General features: G+C 40.4%; 1 protein-coding gene across 1 annotated transcript in view; it reads left to right on the top strand.

Moving 5' to 3' along the window:
- Positions 1-5,846: 5,846 nt before the first annotated feature.
- The window catches only part of SLC35F1 (solute carrier family 35, member F1), a gene marked incomplete at its 5' end in the record, with an annotated part of 36,971 nt that continues 22,091 nt past the window's right edge, over positions 5,847-20,726 (top strand). Inside the window, 3 exon segments of the mRNA XM_009587700.1 lie at positions 5,847-6,018; positions 11,163-11,319; positions 15,718-15,770. Coding sequence (XP_009585995.1) covers positions 5,847-6,018; positions 11,163-11,319; positions 15,718-15,770 — 382 coding nt within the window.

Genomic DNA, 20,726 nt, shown 5'->3' with positions numbered 1-20,726 from the left:
ACTTTTTTTTTTTGAACAAATGACATCACTAACTGATTCTTTCACCAATCTCCCTACCTGGAGTACCCTACCTTTTGGCTGGATGAAAAAATTAATAGTTTTTAAATTAATTCCATGGTTATATAAAAACCATCCAAGGAAGTGATTAAGTTGTGATGAGATAGCAAATAGAAACACGAAAGGTAAAAGCAATGCTCCTTTCTTATTTGGATTACTTGAAATAACTCTGTCAGAAATGCTGCCAGCATCCACACCTTCCCTGCAGAAGGTTTCGGTCGCAGGGTAGGGAATTGCCACGCAGTTCCCCTGGCAGCCGGCAGCCACCGCGGTGAGGTTTCACATCTTGGCTGCTTTTGTGCATATGTAACGTACAGTTGAATCAAGTGTGTGTGGTATTGTGGAGGTAGTGTGAAAACTGGAATAGAAAGAGCCCTCAAATGGGCAGCAAACCCTTTCTTCCTTTGAAAAAACAAAGCAAATGTCAGAAGGTCTGTCTCTTACTGGATATAGCATTTGCTGTTGTATTAAACTTACCAGGTTGCATGCTGAAATTCGGTAGCCGTCACATGTACTTGACCATACAACATTGGACAGATATGACACTGATTTTACTGATCCCTCTGCTCTGGAGAGTAGACTGAGTAGAGGGTGCAACTGATTCTCTGCATGATTTGCTGGAGGGCAGTGCTAATGAGAAACCCCTAAAGTGAAAAAAAGGGCTTATAACTGGGGGGAAAAAATCCAATGAATGTTTAAAAAGGAAGATTCAGCTCAGCTGTTCCCATAGGGAGTTTGCTGACCAGCTTTTTTCTTTTTGATACTGCTGCAGGTCAGCAGTTCACCCTCTGTATTACAGACCTTTCCTCTAAAGCTTGCCAGCTCTCCTTTCCAATGACTAACAGTACATTCTTGCTATAAATGTGCAAACACATGCTGAATTTGTGGGATCAGAAACTGGATATTTACTGTTAGCAAGAGAGCATTTGTCTATGATTCACAAGTACAATAAAGTCAATGTAATTTAACAAACAAATAATTGGAGAAAATACATTTCAACATTGTGTATTGTCAACAGACTTAGATGCAGTGTGATGTCTTTTAGAATCAAATAATGGTCTTCAATATCTATAACAACACAGCATTTTTATAATAGAAAGGAGTTGCTGTAGGACGGTATATCAATAGTTTACATATTTTGCATCCTGCCTTCTAAAGCAGCCCAAGTCAGAGCTGTGACTGAAGAGAACCACAGGCAAACACGGCAGCGTCAAAGAACATGGTCTGCACCACGCACTCGTATCAGTTTTATTATCTTCCCATGGCAAAATAGTAAATATGTTTTCTTTTAGTTTCGTGAGATCTGATAACTTCTGTGATTAGAACAGGAACGTTGATTAAAATCAGATCACACATTAATTTAACATAGGGTATAGGCAGTACCTTTTGAATAAGCAGTTAAAAAGAAGGAAAATATCAAAGATGATTCTTAGGGAAATACTGGTAAATAACTGACCTTTAAATACTACAAATGAAATTCAAGCTAAGCATAATTTATCTTTGTTATTGTAAAAGCTTTATAGTCAGAAACATGACAATTAGGTATAATGGGTTTTTTTCTTAATAACTGAAATAACTAATAACAAACAAAAAAAAAGGAAAAAAAAGGGAAAAAATTAAACAAGAAAGCCCTATTGCAGATCACGTAATCCACAACCTCACATCTTTTGTCTGTAGAATATATGTGCATTTTTTTCTCCTACTAGACAGGTTTATCTGAGGAAAAAAGAAAGGCACAGCAAATTTATTCCTGGAGAAATGAGATGTAAAGCAATACCTGAAAAATAGTTAAGCAGTATACACTAGGTTGTCTTATTGCTTATATTGTAGCAACCTAATTTATTTCTATCTACCCCATTGTTTAATTATAGGTATAAACTAAGCACAATTCAAGAGCTATATAATGTCAATGAATATTACCTACATTTCATGTTTATATCTATTGATGCTGCAGTATTCCGAATAGCAATTTGTGGATTAGACCTTGGACTACCAGCCGCAAAGAGACATTTTCCAGCTGCTGTCAGCATTGTTTGTGGCAGGTTCTGTTCATGCTTCCGTTCATGTTAGGGCTTAAAAGACACATCTTCACATACTTGAAAGCATAGGTATGTTTAAATATTTATGGAATGAGAGGAATTTTTAAAATCTTCCTCTGAAAGGCTGTTAGTGGGAATTTGCATGTTGAAGTACACATGCTGCAAGTATAAACAATTTTTAAAACTGGCTATTGAAAACACGTTAGCACCCTAATATATGTCATATTCACAAGAAAATGTTCTTTTTGTGTGCTTAGCCCCGAGTAAGTAAAGCAGCCCTTAACAGAGCTGCTGTCCCACAATGAACATGCAGTGTCATGTCGTGTGTGTAAAGATGGGCAAGGGCTGTATTCCAGATGTTGGGCGTTAAAAATATCCACCGGGTCACTCTGTGTCTCTTGAGAGACAGTAGTTAGTGGCCGAAAGGTGACATCTTCATATTCTTAAGTCTATTCTTATACACTGTTTGCGTGAGTGAGCGAAGCTCCTGATTTTGCAAAATCAGATAGTTGGTTCGGTGATGGCTGAGATTCGCTTACTCACCTTTGCACAGAAAAGAACTGGAAAGATGCTTGCAGGTGCTTACTGTCTTGCTTAATAAGCGGTCTCTTGAAACACCTCTGTGCTTAACTGTTGCATAAGGCTTTCTGCTCTGTCTTGGGCACAGTCGTCTCTGAGGTGGTATGTGTATGTATGGGGAAGAGGGTGCTCAAATCTTAGGTGCTTGCCTGAGGAAGACAATGGCAGACTGTGCAGTATCACTGGTTGGTGCTGGTTTACTCACATCCAGCTCTGAGTTAGGTGTAAGGCTGCCTCTTCTCCTCTTCTCCAGTGCAAAGTTAATCAAGTTGGTATAACCTACTGGTGACTCCCATAGCACAGCGTGGAAGGGAAGCCAAGTGCACTGAGCCAGGTAAAGGTAGCTCTTGCTGGTGATGGATTTCAGTTGCTTTCTCCAAGGTGAGACTGGTGCCTGCCCATGTGAGCTTCTCCTCCACCTCGTTTTGATGCAAACTATCAGTAAGTCAGAATCACAGAACCATAGAACAGCCCAGCTTGGAAGTGACCTCAAAAGATCATCTGGTCCAACCTTTCATAGGAAAGTGAGCCTAGATGAGATTATCTAGCACCCTGTCCACCTGCATCTTGAAAACCTCCGGCGATGGGCACTCTACCACGTCCCTGAGGAGGTTGTTCCAGTGATTGATTGTTCTGACTGTAAAAAATTTCTTTATTATATTGAGATGAAACCTCTCCTGGTGCAACTTGTACCTGTTGCCCCTTGTCTTCTCTGTGTGGCTCCTTGTGAAGAGAGAGCCTCAGTCTTCTTTGTAGCCCCACTGTAAGTACTGGAAAACTGTGATGAGGTCAGAAGACTGTGTGAGTTAAGCTCACCTGTTCAATGCTGCACTGGGAGGGAATGGGATAGAGGCATTCACGCGTTCAGGGATAGCTATGAGCAATGTAAGTAGTAACTGCCTCCTTACTGTTTGGTATCACCTTCCCTCCATCTTCAGCAGAGATGATGGCTGCACTGTATGCTAGCACAGCTAATGAAGCACGTACAGGCACGATGAAATGAGCTGTGAATTGAGAGGGGAGGTGTTGAGGTGTGTCCACATCCCATGGGTTACACTAAAGAGTGAGCTTCCCTCAGGTGTGCCCCCCACTAGTAGTACTTGCTAGGGCTGTGTTGACAAAGTACAGAAATCCACAGCGCGTGAGCAATGTGCAGTGGATGTTATGCAGCAGTGACCATCTGTGCTGGCTAGGTGGGCCCCATCCCTCCTCCCAGTGACAGGAGAAAGCCATGTGCCACCTTGCCTACACCACGTGCCAGGATTTAATGCGTACGCCCGGTAGTCCTGCCTCCTCCCCTCCCTGCCCCAGGAGCTGGCTGCTCCCAGCAGCGCGGCTTCTGAAGTTGTTCTTGTGTATGTGGTGTCTTGAATATGCGTGTTTTTACAAAGCGTGGTTACTGAGCGCTAGCTCCGTTATACACTGTACACCTTACAGGCTCTTCAGAGGCAGAGCAGATGCCCTGTGCAAACGAAGGAGCTTGTTACAGTTCGTTCAGCTGTTGTCCCTTTTCGTGCTCGGTCTGTGAAGGACAGCGTTTTGAGGACTGCTGGAGGAAGTTTTCACTGTAAAGAGGCCTGGCCATGCCTTTTAGATTATTGTCTCTCATTTTAAATGCAGAACCTGCTTTTAGCACGGACTTCTCCCGTTTGTAATTTCCCTCGTCTGTTCTGCAGTTCTTTGGGACTGCTTGAGCCTCCGGGGAGCAGCGTGGTCCCCCTGCTGAGCCACTTCTCTTCTGAAGGGTTTTGCCACTCACTGTCTGGGGAATCTTTGGAATGGATGGGTTTCCACTGCATACTCTTGTTTTTCAAACAAAGTTTCAGGGAAATTATCCTTAGTCCAAAAATTGGCTTTTATATTTTTGTTGATCCCCCAAATTTAATATTTATTACGTAGGTATCTCACATGTAAAGAATAGTTTTCTAAGCACTGAAATTTTTGAAATAATCTAAAAATCTTTTTCTCTTCAGATAATGCATAAGCAGACAAAGAAGTTAAAAGGGATATGATCATTATTTGATAATATTTAGTGTGCTTAGTGGTAAATCACACTGAGAGAGCAAATAGCAGGTAGTAGGCCCAAAGGGAAGAAAAACCAAATTGCATCATCTAAAATCAAGGTAACAACATCTGGAGTAGTTTTCCAGAACTAAGGACACAGTCTCCTCCTTTGGTTGTTCCAGACATTTTCATTAGAAAGAAGATGCAACCATATAGCTCTAGTTCCTGCTGTATCAATTGGTATTGAACAGTAGTGTACCCTACACAATTTGTAAATCCTATTGTTAGCCCACAGAATTGTGACTCGTAATTATCTGTATCCTTTTAGGAAGTGGGATTAAAGTCAAGTTTCTTTGGGTGTTTCTTACCCAGGATTTTTTTTTTCCTGGTGACATACTGATAGTTTCTAAAATATATTTTAATTTGAAAATCTCAAGGTCTTCTCACAAACATTTGGTGCGTTTCTTTTTTTATCATGGGTTTATTGCTGCATGTCTCTGGAAAAAGCAATTAAAGATTGTGTTTCATAACACTTTGAGAAAGCTCTTACCCAGGGTCTTTTGGCAAGAATATTGAGTCTCTTGCACTGCAGGCAAGGTGGTTTTTTGTTTTTTTTTCCTTCAGAGTTGTATGGGACTGTGTTTTCAAGGAGTTAACAGTCCCCACAGGGGGCAGATTTTTCATAAGTATTCTGCATGCAGAAACCCCTTGATTTATATGGCCAGATTTAATAAATCTGGTCAACTTGTGCGTTATTAACATTCTTGCTAATTGGACCTGAAATGACTGAATCAAAGCATATGTCTAGACTACAGGAAGAGTGCCCTCAGTCTTTGTCTGTTAATCACCAGAGGTGAGGACCAGATGGAGTGGTGGTCTTTTGGGCCAGGTTTCCTTCCCATGGATTTGAAATATGCATCTGAATCCAAGGGCAAGGCAGTGCTGTTGGGTGTTACCACAGAGCAACAGCTCTCCTGAATTCGTGGAATAGTCATGAACAGAATACAGTCTTATCCTCTGTCTGATGGGTGACATAACCACTTGAATACACTTTCTGTCTGGTAGAAAGTGTTATTACTAACTAAATAACCCTGCTCCCCTCTGCTGGAATCTATCCTAGTATTTTATGGCAAAGTGTTAGCAGGTTGATTTGTTGATTTTTCCTCTCTTTCTTGACAGCTCCTAGACTGTTTTGTCATCCCAGTGGTGATACTGCTCTCCTGGTTCTTCTTACTGGTACGATACAAGGCAGTACATTTCATTGGGATCGTGGTCTGCATTCTGGGCATGGGTTGCATGGCAGGAGCAGATGTCCTCGTTGGGAGACAGCAAGGAGCAGGTGAGTAAGCATGGGTGTATTGTATGACCAATTTCTGCTCAGAGAAGCCATTGACCAGAACATAGCAGGTTGGGACAAAAAAAAAGGGAAAATTGGCAAGAAACCCTGTGCCTTCATGGATCCAAAGCACTGCACCATTCAAAGTTGCTTCTTTGTCAGCAGGGACAGAGAACAAAAATGAGTCAACACTTAGAAGTCAGCACTGCTGCAAACGGACTCGGTGGGCCCTGAGTCTGCAACCCAGATCACCCTCTGTGCAGGCCAGGGAGACAAGCTAAATACTTGTAGTTTCCTTCTGTTTTGGCTTAGTTGTTTGACTGCAAGCCTCAGTTGCTTCCTTTCCAAATTGGCTGCATCTTTGAATCATAAGCACCTCTCACATCCACTATGTACTCTTACTTATCCTCAACTTTGCTCCTTTTTTGTGCAGAGGCGGTCGCTGCGTAGATGCTAAAAGACATCGAACCTATATACTAACTGTACCAATTGGGTTATGCACACAGTCTCAGAGTAAAGGTTTGGGATTTGCCTGCATTATTGTTGAAAAGAACCTCCTTGTGTGTAAAATGTTCTTTTTTATGTGTGGCATCATATGAATAGTGTGTGTGTAGCTATTAATGCAGACTAGACAGTGTTAGATTTCATCGATCAACTTCCTCTGTCACATTGATTTCTCTAGTGCCAACACAAATGATGTGGGAAGGCTGGAAATTCTTTTCAAAGACTGTCAGTTAGGCACACTTTTCATTCTTAATTAAAAGCACTGAATTGTGAGCTGAGCATAATACACTGGGATTTAAAATTCTTGACTCAGCTTTCTGAATACAAATGCAAGTGCTGTAAGAACTGCATTTGCCAGGATGCTACTAAATAAAACAAGGGAGTTTGTGACAGTAGTCACCATATCTCCCTGCCCGCTTTTATCCCTGTCCTTTATCCTAAAAGGAGACTTTTAGTTCATTGGTCTCCTCCAGAAATAGCCCTGCCCCAGCTAAAAAGGAAAGAATATACTCTGTACTATGAAATCAGCCAGCCAAAGCTGCATGAGCTGATTTCAGAGGTATTGGGATTTCAACCCTGGGTTCCAGAGGAAACATCCTCTGTCCCAGTAATCTAGAGAGTAACATGCTAGGGCAGGTGAGTTGCGGATCAGCAGGAGTGTGTGGGGCAATGGATCTCAGCGGACAAGGAGCAGACTGAAGAACACTGACTCTTTGCCGTCCAACTGCAATAATTAGGTATTATTTGCCATATTCATTACTAAAGCACAGGTATAGCTGTTAGGTAAATTTGTCCAGAAACATCTGTTAATATGCATTATTGCCTTTTAATTTGGACCTACACATGAAAAACTGTTCATGCTTATTGCTATGCAGAAAGACTGCAGCATTTTTTTTTTTAAATTTTTTTAAAAAAATAATTTTATTAATGATGTCTTTAACAGAGTAAAATAGATCTGTTGGTTTAATTTATCTGAAGAGGTAAAACTATGCATTAAAAATCTACAAATAAAAAGAAGGATTGGCAGCAGAAGAAAAAAATTCTTTAAACTCTTCATTAAGGGGTTCCACACCATTTATAGGATATTTCCTAGGACTGGGCAAACAAAAGAAAGGAATACACCAAAAGCAATGATGCTGTATTAGTCCTCAGTAAACTCCTCTGTTTATCCTATATTTTAGGGCACAAGATCTGTTGACACCTGTGTGCCCCTGTTGACCATACTATTTACTGTATTAGAATGGGAAAAGCAATTACTACCAGGTAGTTTGTGCTCTATCACCTTACATGCCAAGTGTACCTTAAAATAACATTTTTCTGAACTAATACCCCTGAGGTACCTTGGTACTTGTGCTCCTGTAATACACAGGGGTCTAAGACACAGAGGTCTGTGTTTCATCCAGATTTTTCAAAGCACTTCACAGCTTTAGCTTACCACAGTGTCTGAAAACCAGTCACTTCAATCCTGTTAGTAAGTGTATGAGAGTATGTTTAGACTAAGATGGGACACATTGAGACTGATTTTTAGATATTATGGTCATCAGTAATTACAACCAAAAGCAAAGAGAAACACCACTTAGTGCTGGGGATTGAGGTAAAAATGTGGCAAAGTGGCCTAATGAGAGTGTGAAAAGCAATCACGTCAGAACATAATTCATATTTAAATGATTTATGTTACACTATAGTGCTATAACTGATCCCCAAAACATTACCTCCTCTCAGGACTGTATGACTTCTGCTTCCAGAGAACATTAAATATGCTAACAATGATTAATGCAAAGCGCGTTTTGCCAAGCTATGCCTTGTGTTTCTTCAGAAGAATGACCCACGCCATTAAATTGGTCAAGTACAACTGTATTAACCTAAAAGTCATTAGAATACCCCTAGTCAGTTGGTACATATTTCCTCAGTAATAAACCAGTAGATGCATGTGGATTTTACATCCATGAAAATTTGTCTATTAGGATATGTGAGTCTTGGGGGAAAGTTCCAAAGTCAGCCTCTTGAGGAAACAAAGAAAAGACATTTGACAACCAGGATGCTAGAAATTATTAGGAAAGAAATCAAAAACATAGTATAAAACGTTTTTATGCCAGTGTATAAAGTTTTGATGCACTAGCCTCTTTAATACCATGTATTACTCTGGTCACTGCATCTCAAAAAGAAACGACCAGAAAGTAAGCTTATAGAAGCAATGGAGAAAGGTGAGAAGGTTTTTCAAGGGCATAAAATGGCTTCAGGATGAAGAGATTGTAGGCAGATTGGGACTTTTCATCTCCCAGAAAAGGCAAGAAAGAGACAGAATATGGTAAAGGTACGTGAAGTCTTCAGTGGTATGGACAGGGTCAATAGAGAGTGATTCTTAAATATTTCTCACAATCAGAAAATTATGGGATGCCCAATATAATTTTGAGGTATCAGCCTCAAAAGCTAAAAACTTGAAGTACTTTTTAATAGTGCGTGCTTAAACCGGGTAAGTTACTGCCACAGGGTGTTGCAAAGGTCAAAACAGATTAATGAAGAATCCCTCAGGATCTATTAAGCTTGATGGTCTAATGCAACTTCCATCTCAGAAAATCTCTAATCTGCTGAGAACTGGCTGATAAAAACCCCTGTGTGCTCCCTATTTCTTCATGCTTTCCTCCACCCTGTGCTGCCCAGTGCCAGAGGAGGGTCCTGGGCTAGGCAGACCCGTGCTCTGACCAGATCTTGGCTTCCTCTTCTGGGAAAGCCCTGAAGGTTGAGGCTCACACTCCGAGCATGAGTGCGCTTTGGGGAGAGCCATCGTGGGGTGGTGCCTGGGGCCACCCCATCTCTATGAAAACACTCAGCCTCTGAGCCGTCCTTGTTTTGCAGATGCAAAAGGATGATATTTTTGTCTCAGCCGTTCAGCACAGCCAAGCTCTAAGGTCAAAAGCTTTTTCAGCAGTACTTCCCCGAAGTGTCAGTGAGTAGCTGTAATAAATACCAAATGAGTGAGCTCAGTGAGGGATGATTGGAGCCACTGTGGAACATCAAATGCATCAGGGGTATGAAGAGGCTTTGTAAAGTGCTGATGCTTATTTTAAATTAAGGGCGTCTTCCATGGCTGATTGCAAAAGAAGGCTAAAAGGAAGATAAGTACCAAATCTTAAAAACATAAACGGTCAAATATAAACATGCTGTCAGTCAAGGAACATGCAAAACAGAAAGTCAGTGAGAGACTGGATGAGTATGTGCAAGAGAAATCTAGTAATGGTTGCTAAATACACAGAAGCCACATCTCCTCTGAGCTGAAAAATGTTGGAGACTAAGAGAGTATTACTGGGAGTATTTTAAACATTTGCCCTGTTCCTATTTGTCTCTAAATAACTTATACTTTCCTGGTGCTTATAGCCAGCATTGGAGACAGGATACTGGATAAATGAACCCTTGGTCTGTCCTCTTATGACCGTTCTTATTTTTGTAAATTTCTTCTCACTGGAAGTTTCAGAACTGTAGTTTGGAATGAAAACTAAAGGCTTGAAAGAATTCCATAAAGAAAAATGTTGAAAAGATCATTTTGAACCAATCAGAATGTTTGGCTTCCATTTTTATTTACTGCAGTGTGTATTTTACAAATCAACAATAATAAAACTTAAAAAGGCAGGAGCTCAAAAAATAAATCAAGAGGTATTTTAAAAGAAAACAAGGTTTCTTTCAAAAAAAATTAGTCTGGTACTTCAGCATTTCTACTGAACCTTTTCAAAGAAAATTCCATTATATCCAGCCATTCGGAATATGGTTCTGCAGCAATGTCTGACAGCTTTGTGAAGCTGTAACTCTTGTAGAAGTCATTTAACAAGCCACATGTGCAGAAGGAATCGCGTGCATCAGTTTGCAAAGCCAGGGCCTCAGTTTTCAAGCTGGAACTTGATCGTGATCAAATCTCCCTGCAGCCCTCCCCGTCCCCCAACAATAAAAGCCTCCAAGAATTAAAAACATTTCAAACAGTCTTTGATAAGACAATGTTTTAGTAATTACATATACCTGGAGGTACTGAAAATAGGTCTTGGTGTTTCATTGCATGCATTAGGTACTGCTATGTTAATTGAACCTCTTTTAAAATCTGTCATTATCATCACCCTGTCTACACTCCATCCTTCCTCCTCTCTTTCTTGTCAAACAGCTTCATGTGAGAATGAGGTCAATATTGGGGTTGTAATGATTTCTTCACTCATTTCACAGGTACACAGAATTTTTCAGTTGGTTTCACATCTAAATACTGGACATGTTTTAGACTGGTTAAATTTCAAGATGAGGTGCAAACTGCTCTATATAGCTGAGTCACATTCTATCTGCAAAAAAAGTAGTAATAATAAAATAAAAAGGATTAGTCACTGTAGAGTTCCACTTGGTTTCCATATTTTTTTACAAATTTTTCAGATTCTTTCAGATTCTCTTATCCGCAGCAAGGGTAATGCTCTCCTTTCACCTCTGCTAGATTTTGCTGTGGTATTGAATGAAAACTGTTAAAATGACAGAACATTTGCGTTCAGTTTATTAAGCCAGATATGGCCTGCTTAGTGACTGAGGATTGAAATCTATAGGGAAGAACTTGCAATGGTTCTAGACAAAAGGTGGTTGTTTTGAGACATTCTGACTTTTCCCCTGTTTACTCCTAGGTGAAAATAAACTGATAGGGGATCTCTTAGTACTGGGCGGAGCAACGCTATACGGCATCTCGAATGTTTGTGAGGAGTACATCGTCCGAAATCTGAGTCGAGTGGAATTCCTGGGCATGATCGGACTCTTTGGCTCCTTCTTCAGTGGAATTCAGCTGTAAGTGAGCAGGTTTGAGCTCCAAGGTCATTTAAATAAGTGCAGCTGTGGCCTCCGTTGCGGTAGCCTCTCTTCAAAGGTAGCCATTTCCTGTAGGTGTCCTCTAATTCTGGAATTTGCATTGGTTTTCATATTTCAGATCGGTGGATTTGAATAACACAAATTTGTACCAAAGTACAAGGGGCCTACAGGAAAGATGGGGAGGGACTCTTTATCAGTGATAGGATGAGGGGTAATGGTTTTAAACTGAAAGAGGGTAGATTTAGATTAGATATTAGGAAGAAATTCTTTACTGTGAGGATGGTGAGACACTGGAACAGGTTGCTCAAAGAAGTTGTGGATGCCTCCTCCCTGGAAGTATTCAAGGCCAGGTTGGATGGGGCTTTGAGCAACCTGATCTAGTGGAATGTGTCCCTACCCATGGCAGAGGGGTTGGAACTAGATGATCTTTAAGGTCCCTTCCAACCCAAACCATTCTATGATTCTATGACCGGTGTCCTTGAATAGTCATGTGGGGAGGGAGGAGTAGAAGACGACTTACCACATAGTTGCTTGAAGACAAGTGGATACTTCATATGTTGATCTGATCTGTGAATTACAAAGTCTACAACTCTCTCTGGTTCTGTTTCGTACTTTTAAGAAGTCACTTAGATTTCTAAACAGGTAGAAAATATGTCCAGTCAGAAGGTATTTTACTGATTGGCTCATTCTGTGTAACTACATTGTGATATGGTGAAAATAATGAAAAAGCCTTTAAGAAACTGGCATTTTCACTTCAAAATATTTAGTACTCAGGAGATTGTCACACGGATTTCAGGAACTACTGAGTCCTGTCTATATCCACATGATATACCTAATGAGCACCCCACCTCCAAGCCTAAGAGTTGGAAGGTAGCTTCCAGTGTTGTAATACTGTGATGATACTATTACACTGGTGAAAATGTAATAGAAGTCACCATGGAAGATTGCTACATTTTATGCAGATCCGTCACCGGTGCTTGTCACACGGAATATTTGATTATTAGTCCAAACCAGGTTGCTTCCCTGCACATCTACGCTACTCAGCTTCTAAGAACAGAGACTGCTCAAAACAATGACCCATCAATTCCCACTTAATTAGTTCTATTTCTTTAGCCAAAAAGCTTATTATATTTATGTGGGATCTGAACGCATGACTTAAAATTATATATATTAACTGGCTGCCACACAAGCAGTTCCTTTTTTAAAAATACAGAATTCAAGAGCACATAAATGTGCCTAGTATCTTTGGCTAAAGCATTTTTGTTACCTACAGTGTTCACGGTAGGTAGGTAGGTACTAACTGAGGGCATCAAAGCAGTACCCTTGTCTTGCTCTGTATGTGTAAACTGTCATGTATATGTCTCATATTCCTGAATTTATAGTGCCATTACCCCCTCTTGACCTAAGCAGTTAGTCACGATTCGGGGTCTGTGAGTTATTTTGCTGGGGAGAAGAAGCTAGTGCTGGAACGAGGCATATGTATACAGAGAACACAACTGGAAGGAAGCAATAAGAAACCATTTCTTTGCTGAAAGCCCTAAGGTTTTTCTAGTCAACCTTTGGCCCAAAAGTTCTTGCCAGCAGGTTTTTCTCCACCGGCCTCCGCAGCTTTTTGCTGCTAGTGCTTTTGTGGCACTTTGTGGAGACCCGACCACGCTTAGCTCATATATGTAGTTTTTAACAAGGTGGCAAAAGCTTACATATCAGGAGAGGCCAATAATGTTTCTGCTACTTGGTTCCATGAAGCAATTCAGCATTTTCTTATCTTTACCTGTAATGAAGAGCAAACATCGCATAGTTATGAGTTCACAGAGGTTTAATCTAACTAAATATACGAATTGTTTCAAAGAGAAGCCAGCTCCCTGTGTTACAGTTGCAGACTCTTTCTCTGAAACACTACTGGCCACTTTGGTGCAATATAGAACTTTTAGGTCCTATAAACTGAAGTAAACTGGGAAAGGAATGTCTTAAAAATAAGGCAATTTCCCAGCATGCTAGACACAGTGCTGGTCCAAGTTTGTTTGGCATCCACAAAGTGATTGAGGATGGGGAACATGTGTGCTAATAACACTGGAGGTGTAAGTCTCATGTTCATAGGATCTACAGGGAGCAGTACAATTCTGAAGAAGGGAAAATATCGAAAAGTGTGTAGGACTGTGCTGAATGTAGGAAAGACACCTCCAAGAGAAGTCTGACTCTATCTTTTCTGTAACTTACCCATTAGGTAGTTAAGACAGCAAATTTATTGTCCCGTCCTCCTTCACCCCTGGTTAGCTTTCTCTTTTTCAGACTGAACAAACCCTGCTGTTTCAGCATCTCCTCTTACATCATGTGCTCCAGCTGCCTGACCATTGTGACTCCACTGTACTCCTTCCAGTTTGTCAATGTCTGTCTTATTCTGGGCAGCCCAAAATTGGACACAGTACTCCAGCTGCCGTCTTACAAATCACATCCTTCAACTTGCTGGTCAGACTCTTATTAACACAGCCCAGGATGCTGTTGGCCTTCTCTGCTCCAAGGACACATTGCTGACTCCTGTTCAGGTTGATGTCCACTAGGACTCCAAGGTTTATTTCTAAAAAGCAGCTTTCTATCCAGTCTCCCAGCCTATACTATTGCATAGGGTTATTCCACCCCAGGTGCAGGAGTTCATATTTGCTTTTCTTGAACTTCACGAGGTTTCTCTTGGCCCTTTTCTTCAGACTGCATTGTGGGTAGTCCACCCATCCAGTCCATACCTCTTCAATCTCTAACGATCTTTAGAGAAATCATGTTGGAAACTTAGCTAAAGTCAAAGTAGGTGACACCTTATCCTCTCATCCATTCCCTCTCTCCTTTATTTACTGAGCCAATCATCTCATCACAGAAGGCACTCAGTTTGATCAGGTATGGTTTGCTCTCGAGAAGTCTGTGCTGGCTGTTCCCAGTCATCTCGTCTTCATTTCCTGCAAATGGCTTCTGGGAAGATTTGCTCCATAATCTTCCCAAAGATTAGCATAAGGCTGGCCAGGCTATAGTGTTTTCTCTTTTTGAAACTGGATGTTGCATTTGTCTCTTTTCAGTCATCAGGGATCTCCTCCAACCACCACAACCTTTCAAAGATCATTGTGGTTCCAATTCTTCAGTGAATCTGGCATCACTAAATGGCAACTTCTGGCAAAGTTGCTCTTACCCCTCTTTGTTTCACAGATCATAATGAATCACAGACCATAGCATATTGTTTTATACTTCTTTTGTATTGGCTAGGCAATAGTATGAAAGCAATGTTCCTACATTTAAGTTACATCAAAATTTGTTTTCCAGAACAAGAGATATTGCAGTTTGTTTTCATGATATTCTTCAGGAATTGCTGATAAAAGAAACATATGTTTTATGCATGCAAAGACACTTGTAATTTAGTTATTTTGCAGACAAAATAATCTTATTATTCTGTACACAGTATTAGATTTACCACACATCAGCAGCAAGCAAATTAGAATTTCCAGGATGCAGCTCTCTAGACCAGATTAATCTGGAAGGCACTGATTTTCTGCAGTTGTACTATTAGACTTGGTCTTCCATATACTACCTTTTGTACTAGGTACTTTATTTTTCAATCTGTATCATTCCATGTTTTATACTTGTTTAAAATAGTGTCCAGACTAGCATGCAGAGTTCTGCGCAGCACGAGTTATCTGCAAATCACAGATCAGAGAAAGCGGTTAGCTGAATGAAGACCTAGCTTGTGAGATACCTAATCTCCAAGGCTCTATTTGCCCGGATTGGGAATAGCTGACTTGTTGCCACCTAAGAATTTTCTGGATCTGGGATTTTGATGTTAATGTACAATGCAAGACTTAAAAGATGTTGAAAGTGGACTTTTGCAGCTTGGCCCATCCTTTGCTTTGTTTCCTGACTTTCGCTGCTGTGACTATTTGATCTCTCTTAGTGTGTAACAAATCACAGTATTGTCCCCAAAGCCAGCCTGTGATATCTACTTATTTGACACTGCAGAGCCACTTTGAAGGGTGAATAACTCAGACAGATACATTATTAATCATTAAAGTTCAAAAGCTTTCAGAATACTAAGTCAGAAGAGTAGAAAAGGATTGAACATATAGGGGGATGGGCACTTTGGGCAGGTATATAGAGAGCTGGAAATAAACCAGTACAAATTGTATGCTAACACGTCTCATTACTGCCCTGAAGATCTTTCAAATACATGGGCACAGGGATAGCGCCAGAGTGGATTAGCAAAGTCTGATTGCATTTGGTTCCTACAGAGATTTTTTGTTATAAGGTTATTTACGTTGTTTTGTCCAGCATTTGAATTGAATGAGTGGAAGTAATTTAACTTCTGTTCTCTTCCATCAAATTTTGCCTTCTCTTCTCTTACAGTGCAATCATGGAACACAAAGAGCTGTTGAAAGTTCCCTGGGATTGGCAAATAGGTAAGAAAGCACTTTACCTCACTGAAGATAGTTGCTGAAGGAGGCGTGGAGACAACCAATGTTTGGGGAGGCAGGCACAAAGTTTCACAGGAGCCAATGTTTGTGACTTTTCCACCAGTTACTGCCAAAGGTTGAACCACATGCCTCATAACCTTCCTTAAATGATCTATCCTCGCATTGCCGTATTATGCCTTCCTTGCGCCATTAGGTTAAGCATATGAATGCCACAAGATAATTATTCAGACAGCCGTGAAGTAAAACAATAATGGAGTTCCAGTTCTAAGATTCAATGCAACACTGGGACAAATAAATGAGGTAGTCATTAAGAGCCAAACCTTTTCAATGAATTCCAAAGGAAGAAAATGGAACCTAACAAAAAACTATAAAAGTACTTGCAGTGCATATTATAGCCCCATAAACTCATTTCCAAGGGGAGCATTTCTGTATGCAAATGGTTAATTGCTTTCCAAGTAATCTTGGTGGAATATAGCAGATGTGTCTTTTAGACAAGCTGAGGTAGCATCGTGCACAATGAAGCTCTTACGATGTTTTGCTATGCAGTGGGTTGCCTGTTCCCATTTCAGTTTGGAAGCTGAGTTTATGATCTAAGACTCCCTTCTAATTAGCCCAACAAATTATTTGCTTTAAAAGCAAATCAACATTTAGGAGAGTCCCTATAATCACTCTTTTACTATTTATGACAATAGAAGAAACAAAAGAATACTAATAGTATAGAGCTGATATACTTAGCAGGGGATTCAAGCTTTGGCAATCCATTGACAATAGCTTGTTACCTAGTTTCAGAATGAACATCAAAATGACAGCTCAGAAGTGTGCAAAGGCAACTGATAATGTGGGGAGTCCCTGAGGACAGGGGATACAAGTTATGGAAGACACTGTTGTTTTCTTTAAACTTAGTTCACAATTTCTTCTCATCATCATAAACTTTAATAAAAACAGTGCATATTTCACAAAATACTGTACCTAGAAATCTTGGAGATTTGATGGTTGAGCTGTAAAACTAAATGACAAATCAATTTGAAGTATCCATGGAGAAACACACTCGACTGCGTACTATAAGTGTATTGGCCTTCTTTAATCTGAGATAATTAGCATAATTGCATCAGTTTTTGTTTATACTTCATGATAAGGAGCTCAGGGACATAATTAATCTGGTACTGATGGAACTAGCAATGGTCATAGTGAATTAATCTACTATCCGTGTAAATGTCATATATACTTCCATGGGAGTCCTGTTGTAACTCAGTATCAGTGAAATGTGCTATTAAAATAAAGTCTTACTTGGTCTGTGATGCCATTAAAATGTCATTGAAAGTTAGCCACTAATTCTGAAAAGTGCTTACGCTTCATAAGGAGGAGATCATCTTAGCAAGAGCATCGTAGATATGTACTTGTTTTGTTAAAGCAATAATTGGAAATGCGGTGCAGTTGAACATGGATTAAATGGTGACAATTATGTGTAGTTTTGTGTTCTTCCCTGGCTTCCACTGCACTCGGTGTGCTTTCTATTGCATTGGCAGTGATACAAGGTTGTCAAGTAGTGACTGACAAATCTATGTCAGAGTGTTCACAGCCTTGTCCTGAATAGTTATCCACTGCGACAGACTCAAACCTGCAGTCCAGCAGAGTTAAATCATCAGCCTTCTGAATGGTAGTGATAAAGTCACAGCAGGCAACCTAATAAATAACTCAAGGTGGCCTGTTGCCATCTGCCATAATTGTGCTATTAAGAATGGATGAGCTACCTTTCAACTGATGTAAAATGCAAATGAATTTGGAATATAAAGATCTAAAGCCAATCTGTTATGTCTATCATGTTTAAAACAGGCTGTGGCCCTCCTGGTTTTAATTTTGGAAATCCCTCTGATACATAGCATCATCTTCACACTTAGTGTAAATCAGCGTAGCTCTGTTTGAATCCTTGAAGGTTTAAGTGTTAATACTTGCTGACAACCTGACTGAAAGGAGAATGATTATACTGTCCTGACTGAGTGGTTTCATATGAGACCATGACACGTTTTGGAGAGTGATACACGAAATAATAACAAATAAATTAACATCAGTTTTATTTAAGAGAAAAGCCAGTTTGAATCTCCAAGGAAGTGTTCTGTGTTACAGGGGGTTTGAATATTTCTGAATGGTCTTTATTCCAAGAAAACAGCGTGAAAAATCGTAACTGATTCCATTTCATCCCAATGAAACCATAGCTTTTGGAGTAAAACCACGAAGGATAAAGTATGCAACATTCAACCAGCATGCTCAGGAGCTAAAACAGAAGTTCCCAAGGCATGTTAGTCTTGGTGGTACTTGGGCTACTTTAGAGCAGTCCCTGGGGGCAGATCCTGTCCATCTGTGTGAAGATGCCCAGTCTTAAGACAAGTGAGGAGATACTGAGGGATTGGGGCTTATTCAGCCTGCAAAAGAGAAGGCTTCAAGGAGTTACCTACAAGGAGGTTATCAAAAGGACAGAGCCAAGGTCTTCACAGCGGTGCATGGCAGAAGGATGAGGGACAACAGGCAGAAGCTGAAATGAGAGATTCAGGCTGGATAAAAGGAAGATTCTTCTTCACACTGAGGACAGGCAGGCAGTGGAGCAGGTTGACTAAAGAGGTTGTGTGGTCTCCATCCTCAGACGTCTCAAGACCAGGCTGGACAAAGTCCTGAGCAACTTGGTCTGATCTCACAGCTGAGCCTGGTTTGAGCAGGGTTTGAACTAGAGACTTCTGAGCTCCCTTCCAGCCTCAATCACCCCATGATCCTATGATCCTAAGTGCCCAGTTCAGACACTTATTCACACCCAAACAGGCAAAACTGGTGACCTTACCCATCAGGGTGAGCACTGCAGACAAGATGGAATTCCTTCCACCAACTTTAGATATCTGGATGTGGACATCTGATTTAGTTAAATAGACTCCCTTTATCATCAGCAAGAATAAACAGGCATGACAGAAATCATACCATGATAAAGCTGGTGTCTAAAAGAGGTTGGACAATCTGCATCCTAAAATTTCCCAATCTCTTCATTGACCACCAACCCTCGGTATGTGTCCAGAGTCAGGTGTAAAGAATCCCACCCACAGCTGCCTTCATGCAGATTAAGCCTTCAGTTCAGGACAATGCCAGCACATCTGAAAGCAGACCATTATGAATGATGAGCTTCTCAGGGTTTAACACAGACCAGCTGATCAGCAGATCATTACAAAAGCACCTCCTAACATACCAGGTTGCTTCCTTCCAGTGCCTGCTACAGGCAATCGGTGCTGGTGACTTGGTGCCTGGTCGGACACAGGTCCCAGCACCTGGAACTGCAGCACTAGTGGCGATTCCCAAGGCTGCCATTAGCACTGCAGGGAAGCACCCAAGGAAGCTGAGGCTCCAAATCTTTGTCTTAAAACATATTTTCAGTCTGAAAACTGGTCCTCTAAGAAGCAATATCTGAAAATCATATGATGTTATTTCCAGTTTGCTTATTGTCACCACTAAATGCCATCCAGCTGGTGGGTATCACATGTATTTTTAAGATGTAAATGAAATGCCACTTTACATTCACCTCTGATAGGACAGCTATTTTTCACTGGAACTGAAATGCCCCTTGGAAAAGCAGCCTGTGAAGTGCATGTAGTTGGCTGCCAAAGAATATGAACACCAAGGCAGTACCATAAAATTATACAGTTAGTTGAGAGCATAACCCAGCAAAGCACCTAAATATGTGTGTTAAATCCAGACTGACTAGCAGGGGCTCGGTGGACCAGCTGGTGGTTTGCAGACCGTACTTTGAGAACGCTGACTTCAGGTCCGGAATGGCTTTTGCACCTGATCTGTTCTTGATTTTTAGCCTGGAAGAAAAGCTGACTTAATGCTCATGTATGCAAACAATTTCTCATTGATCAAAGCTACGCTCCATTTGATGCAATCTTTCGCCTACTACAGAAGAGTTGCAGAGTTTGCATAAAGCAACTCTTTCAAGCACTGCCTAAGACTGATTCCGTTGTTACCCATATACAATGCACACCTTAAAAATTTGCTACCTGTTATTAAAAGCAGTTCTTACCATGATTGTCCATATTCTGAATATAAATTCAAATTTGTTATCATGCCATAACAATTGATACACAGACACTGACATTTTGTGACTGCTGTATTTTTTTTCAGATGAATGTACAACTTCAGTTCAGATATTTCTAAGGGACTCAAACTATCACAGCTGATTTTGTCCTTTAGATAGCTTCTCTAAAGAGTTTTTAACTAAGTGGATCCACAAGCAGATACAAATCATACGGGCTTTTTTCCCCCCTTATAATTCCTTTCAGGACTTTGGCAATCAGATTTTCTGCAACTTTTAGTCAGTAACAACATGCTCTGAAGAGCTGGCATGAGTTTAAATTTAGGCTTGTGCACATATCAGCTGGGAATTCTGCAGCATAAGGCAGCCTAAGAAATATCATTTGCATAAGAGCAGATGAGTGAAGTGTTTGCTGTTTTTTAACTTCATATTGATTAATTTGCCTTGGGATTTATCAAGTAATAACTGAAGCAATGAATTCTTTCCCAGTAAGTTATTTATGTTTTTAAATGAAATTAGAATTTTACTGTAATGTATTTTTATTATATTAGTGTCTAACAATCTAATTTGTGTGAAGCACTCTGTAAACATGTAGCAAGAAATAGTCTCAGCTCTGGAAAGCTTTATTAAAGAAGGTAGACAAAAAGTGGTAGAGGAACAGAAGCACAAAACTATGAATTGACTTATCAAGTTTGGTGGCAAAATAGGACTAGGACCTCTGTGACTTGAGTGCTGTCCTCATGCGTTCATCCATTGGCTCATTAAGTCCTCTGCAAATACTTCTGCATTCATTCAGAAAATACTGTGTGCTCCATCCAACTCAGCTGAACTCAGTTGGTGTTGGGGACATTCAGCTCCTTAAGAGACTAGGT

The sequence above is a fragment of the Fulmarus glacialis genome, unplaced genomic scaffold (assembly GCF_000690835.1).
Source record: "Fulmarus glacialis isolate BGI_N327 unplaced genomic scaffold, ASM69083v1 scaffold42611, whole genome shotgun sequence".
In the NCBI taxonomy this organism is placed as follows: Eukaryota; Metazoa; Chordata; class Aves; order Procellariiformes; family Procellariidae; genus Fulmarus; species Fulmarus glacialis.
Note: the sequence above shows the minus strand (reverse complement) of the source record. Positions and strands in the feature narration are given on the sequence as shown.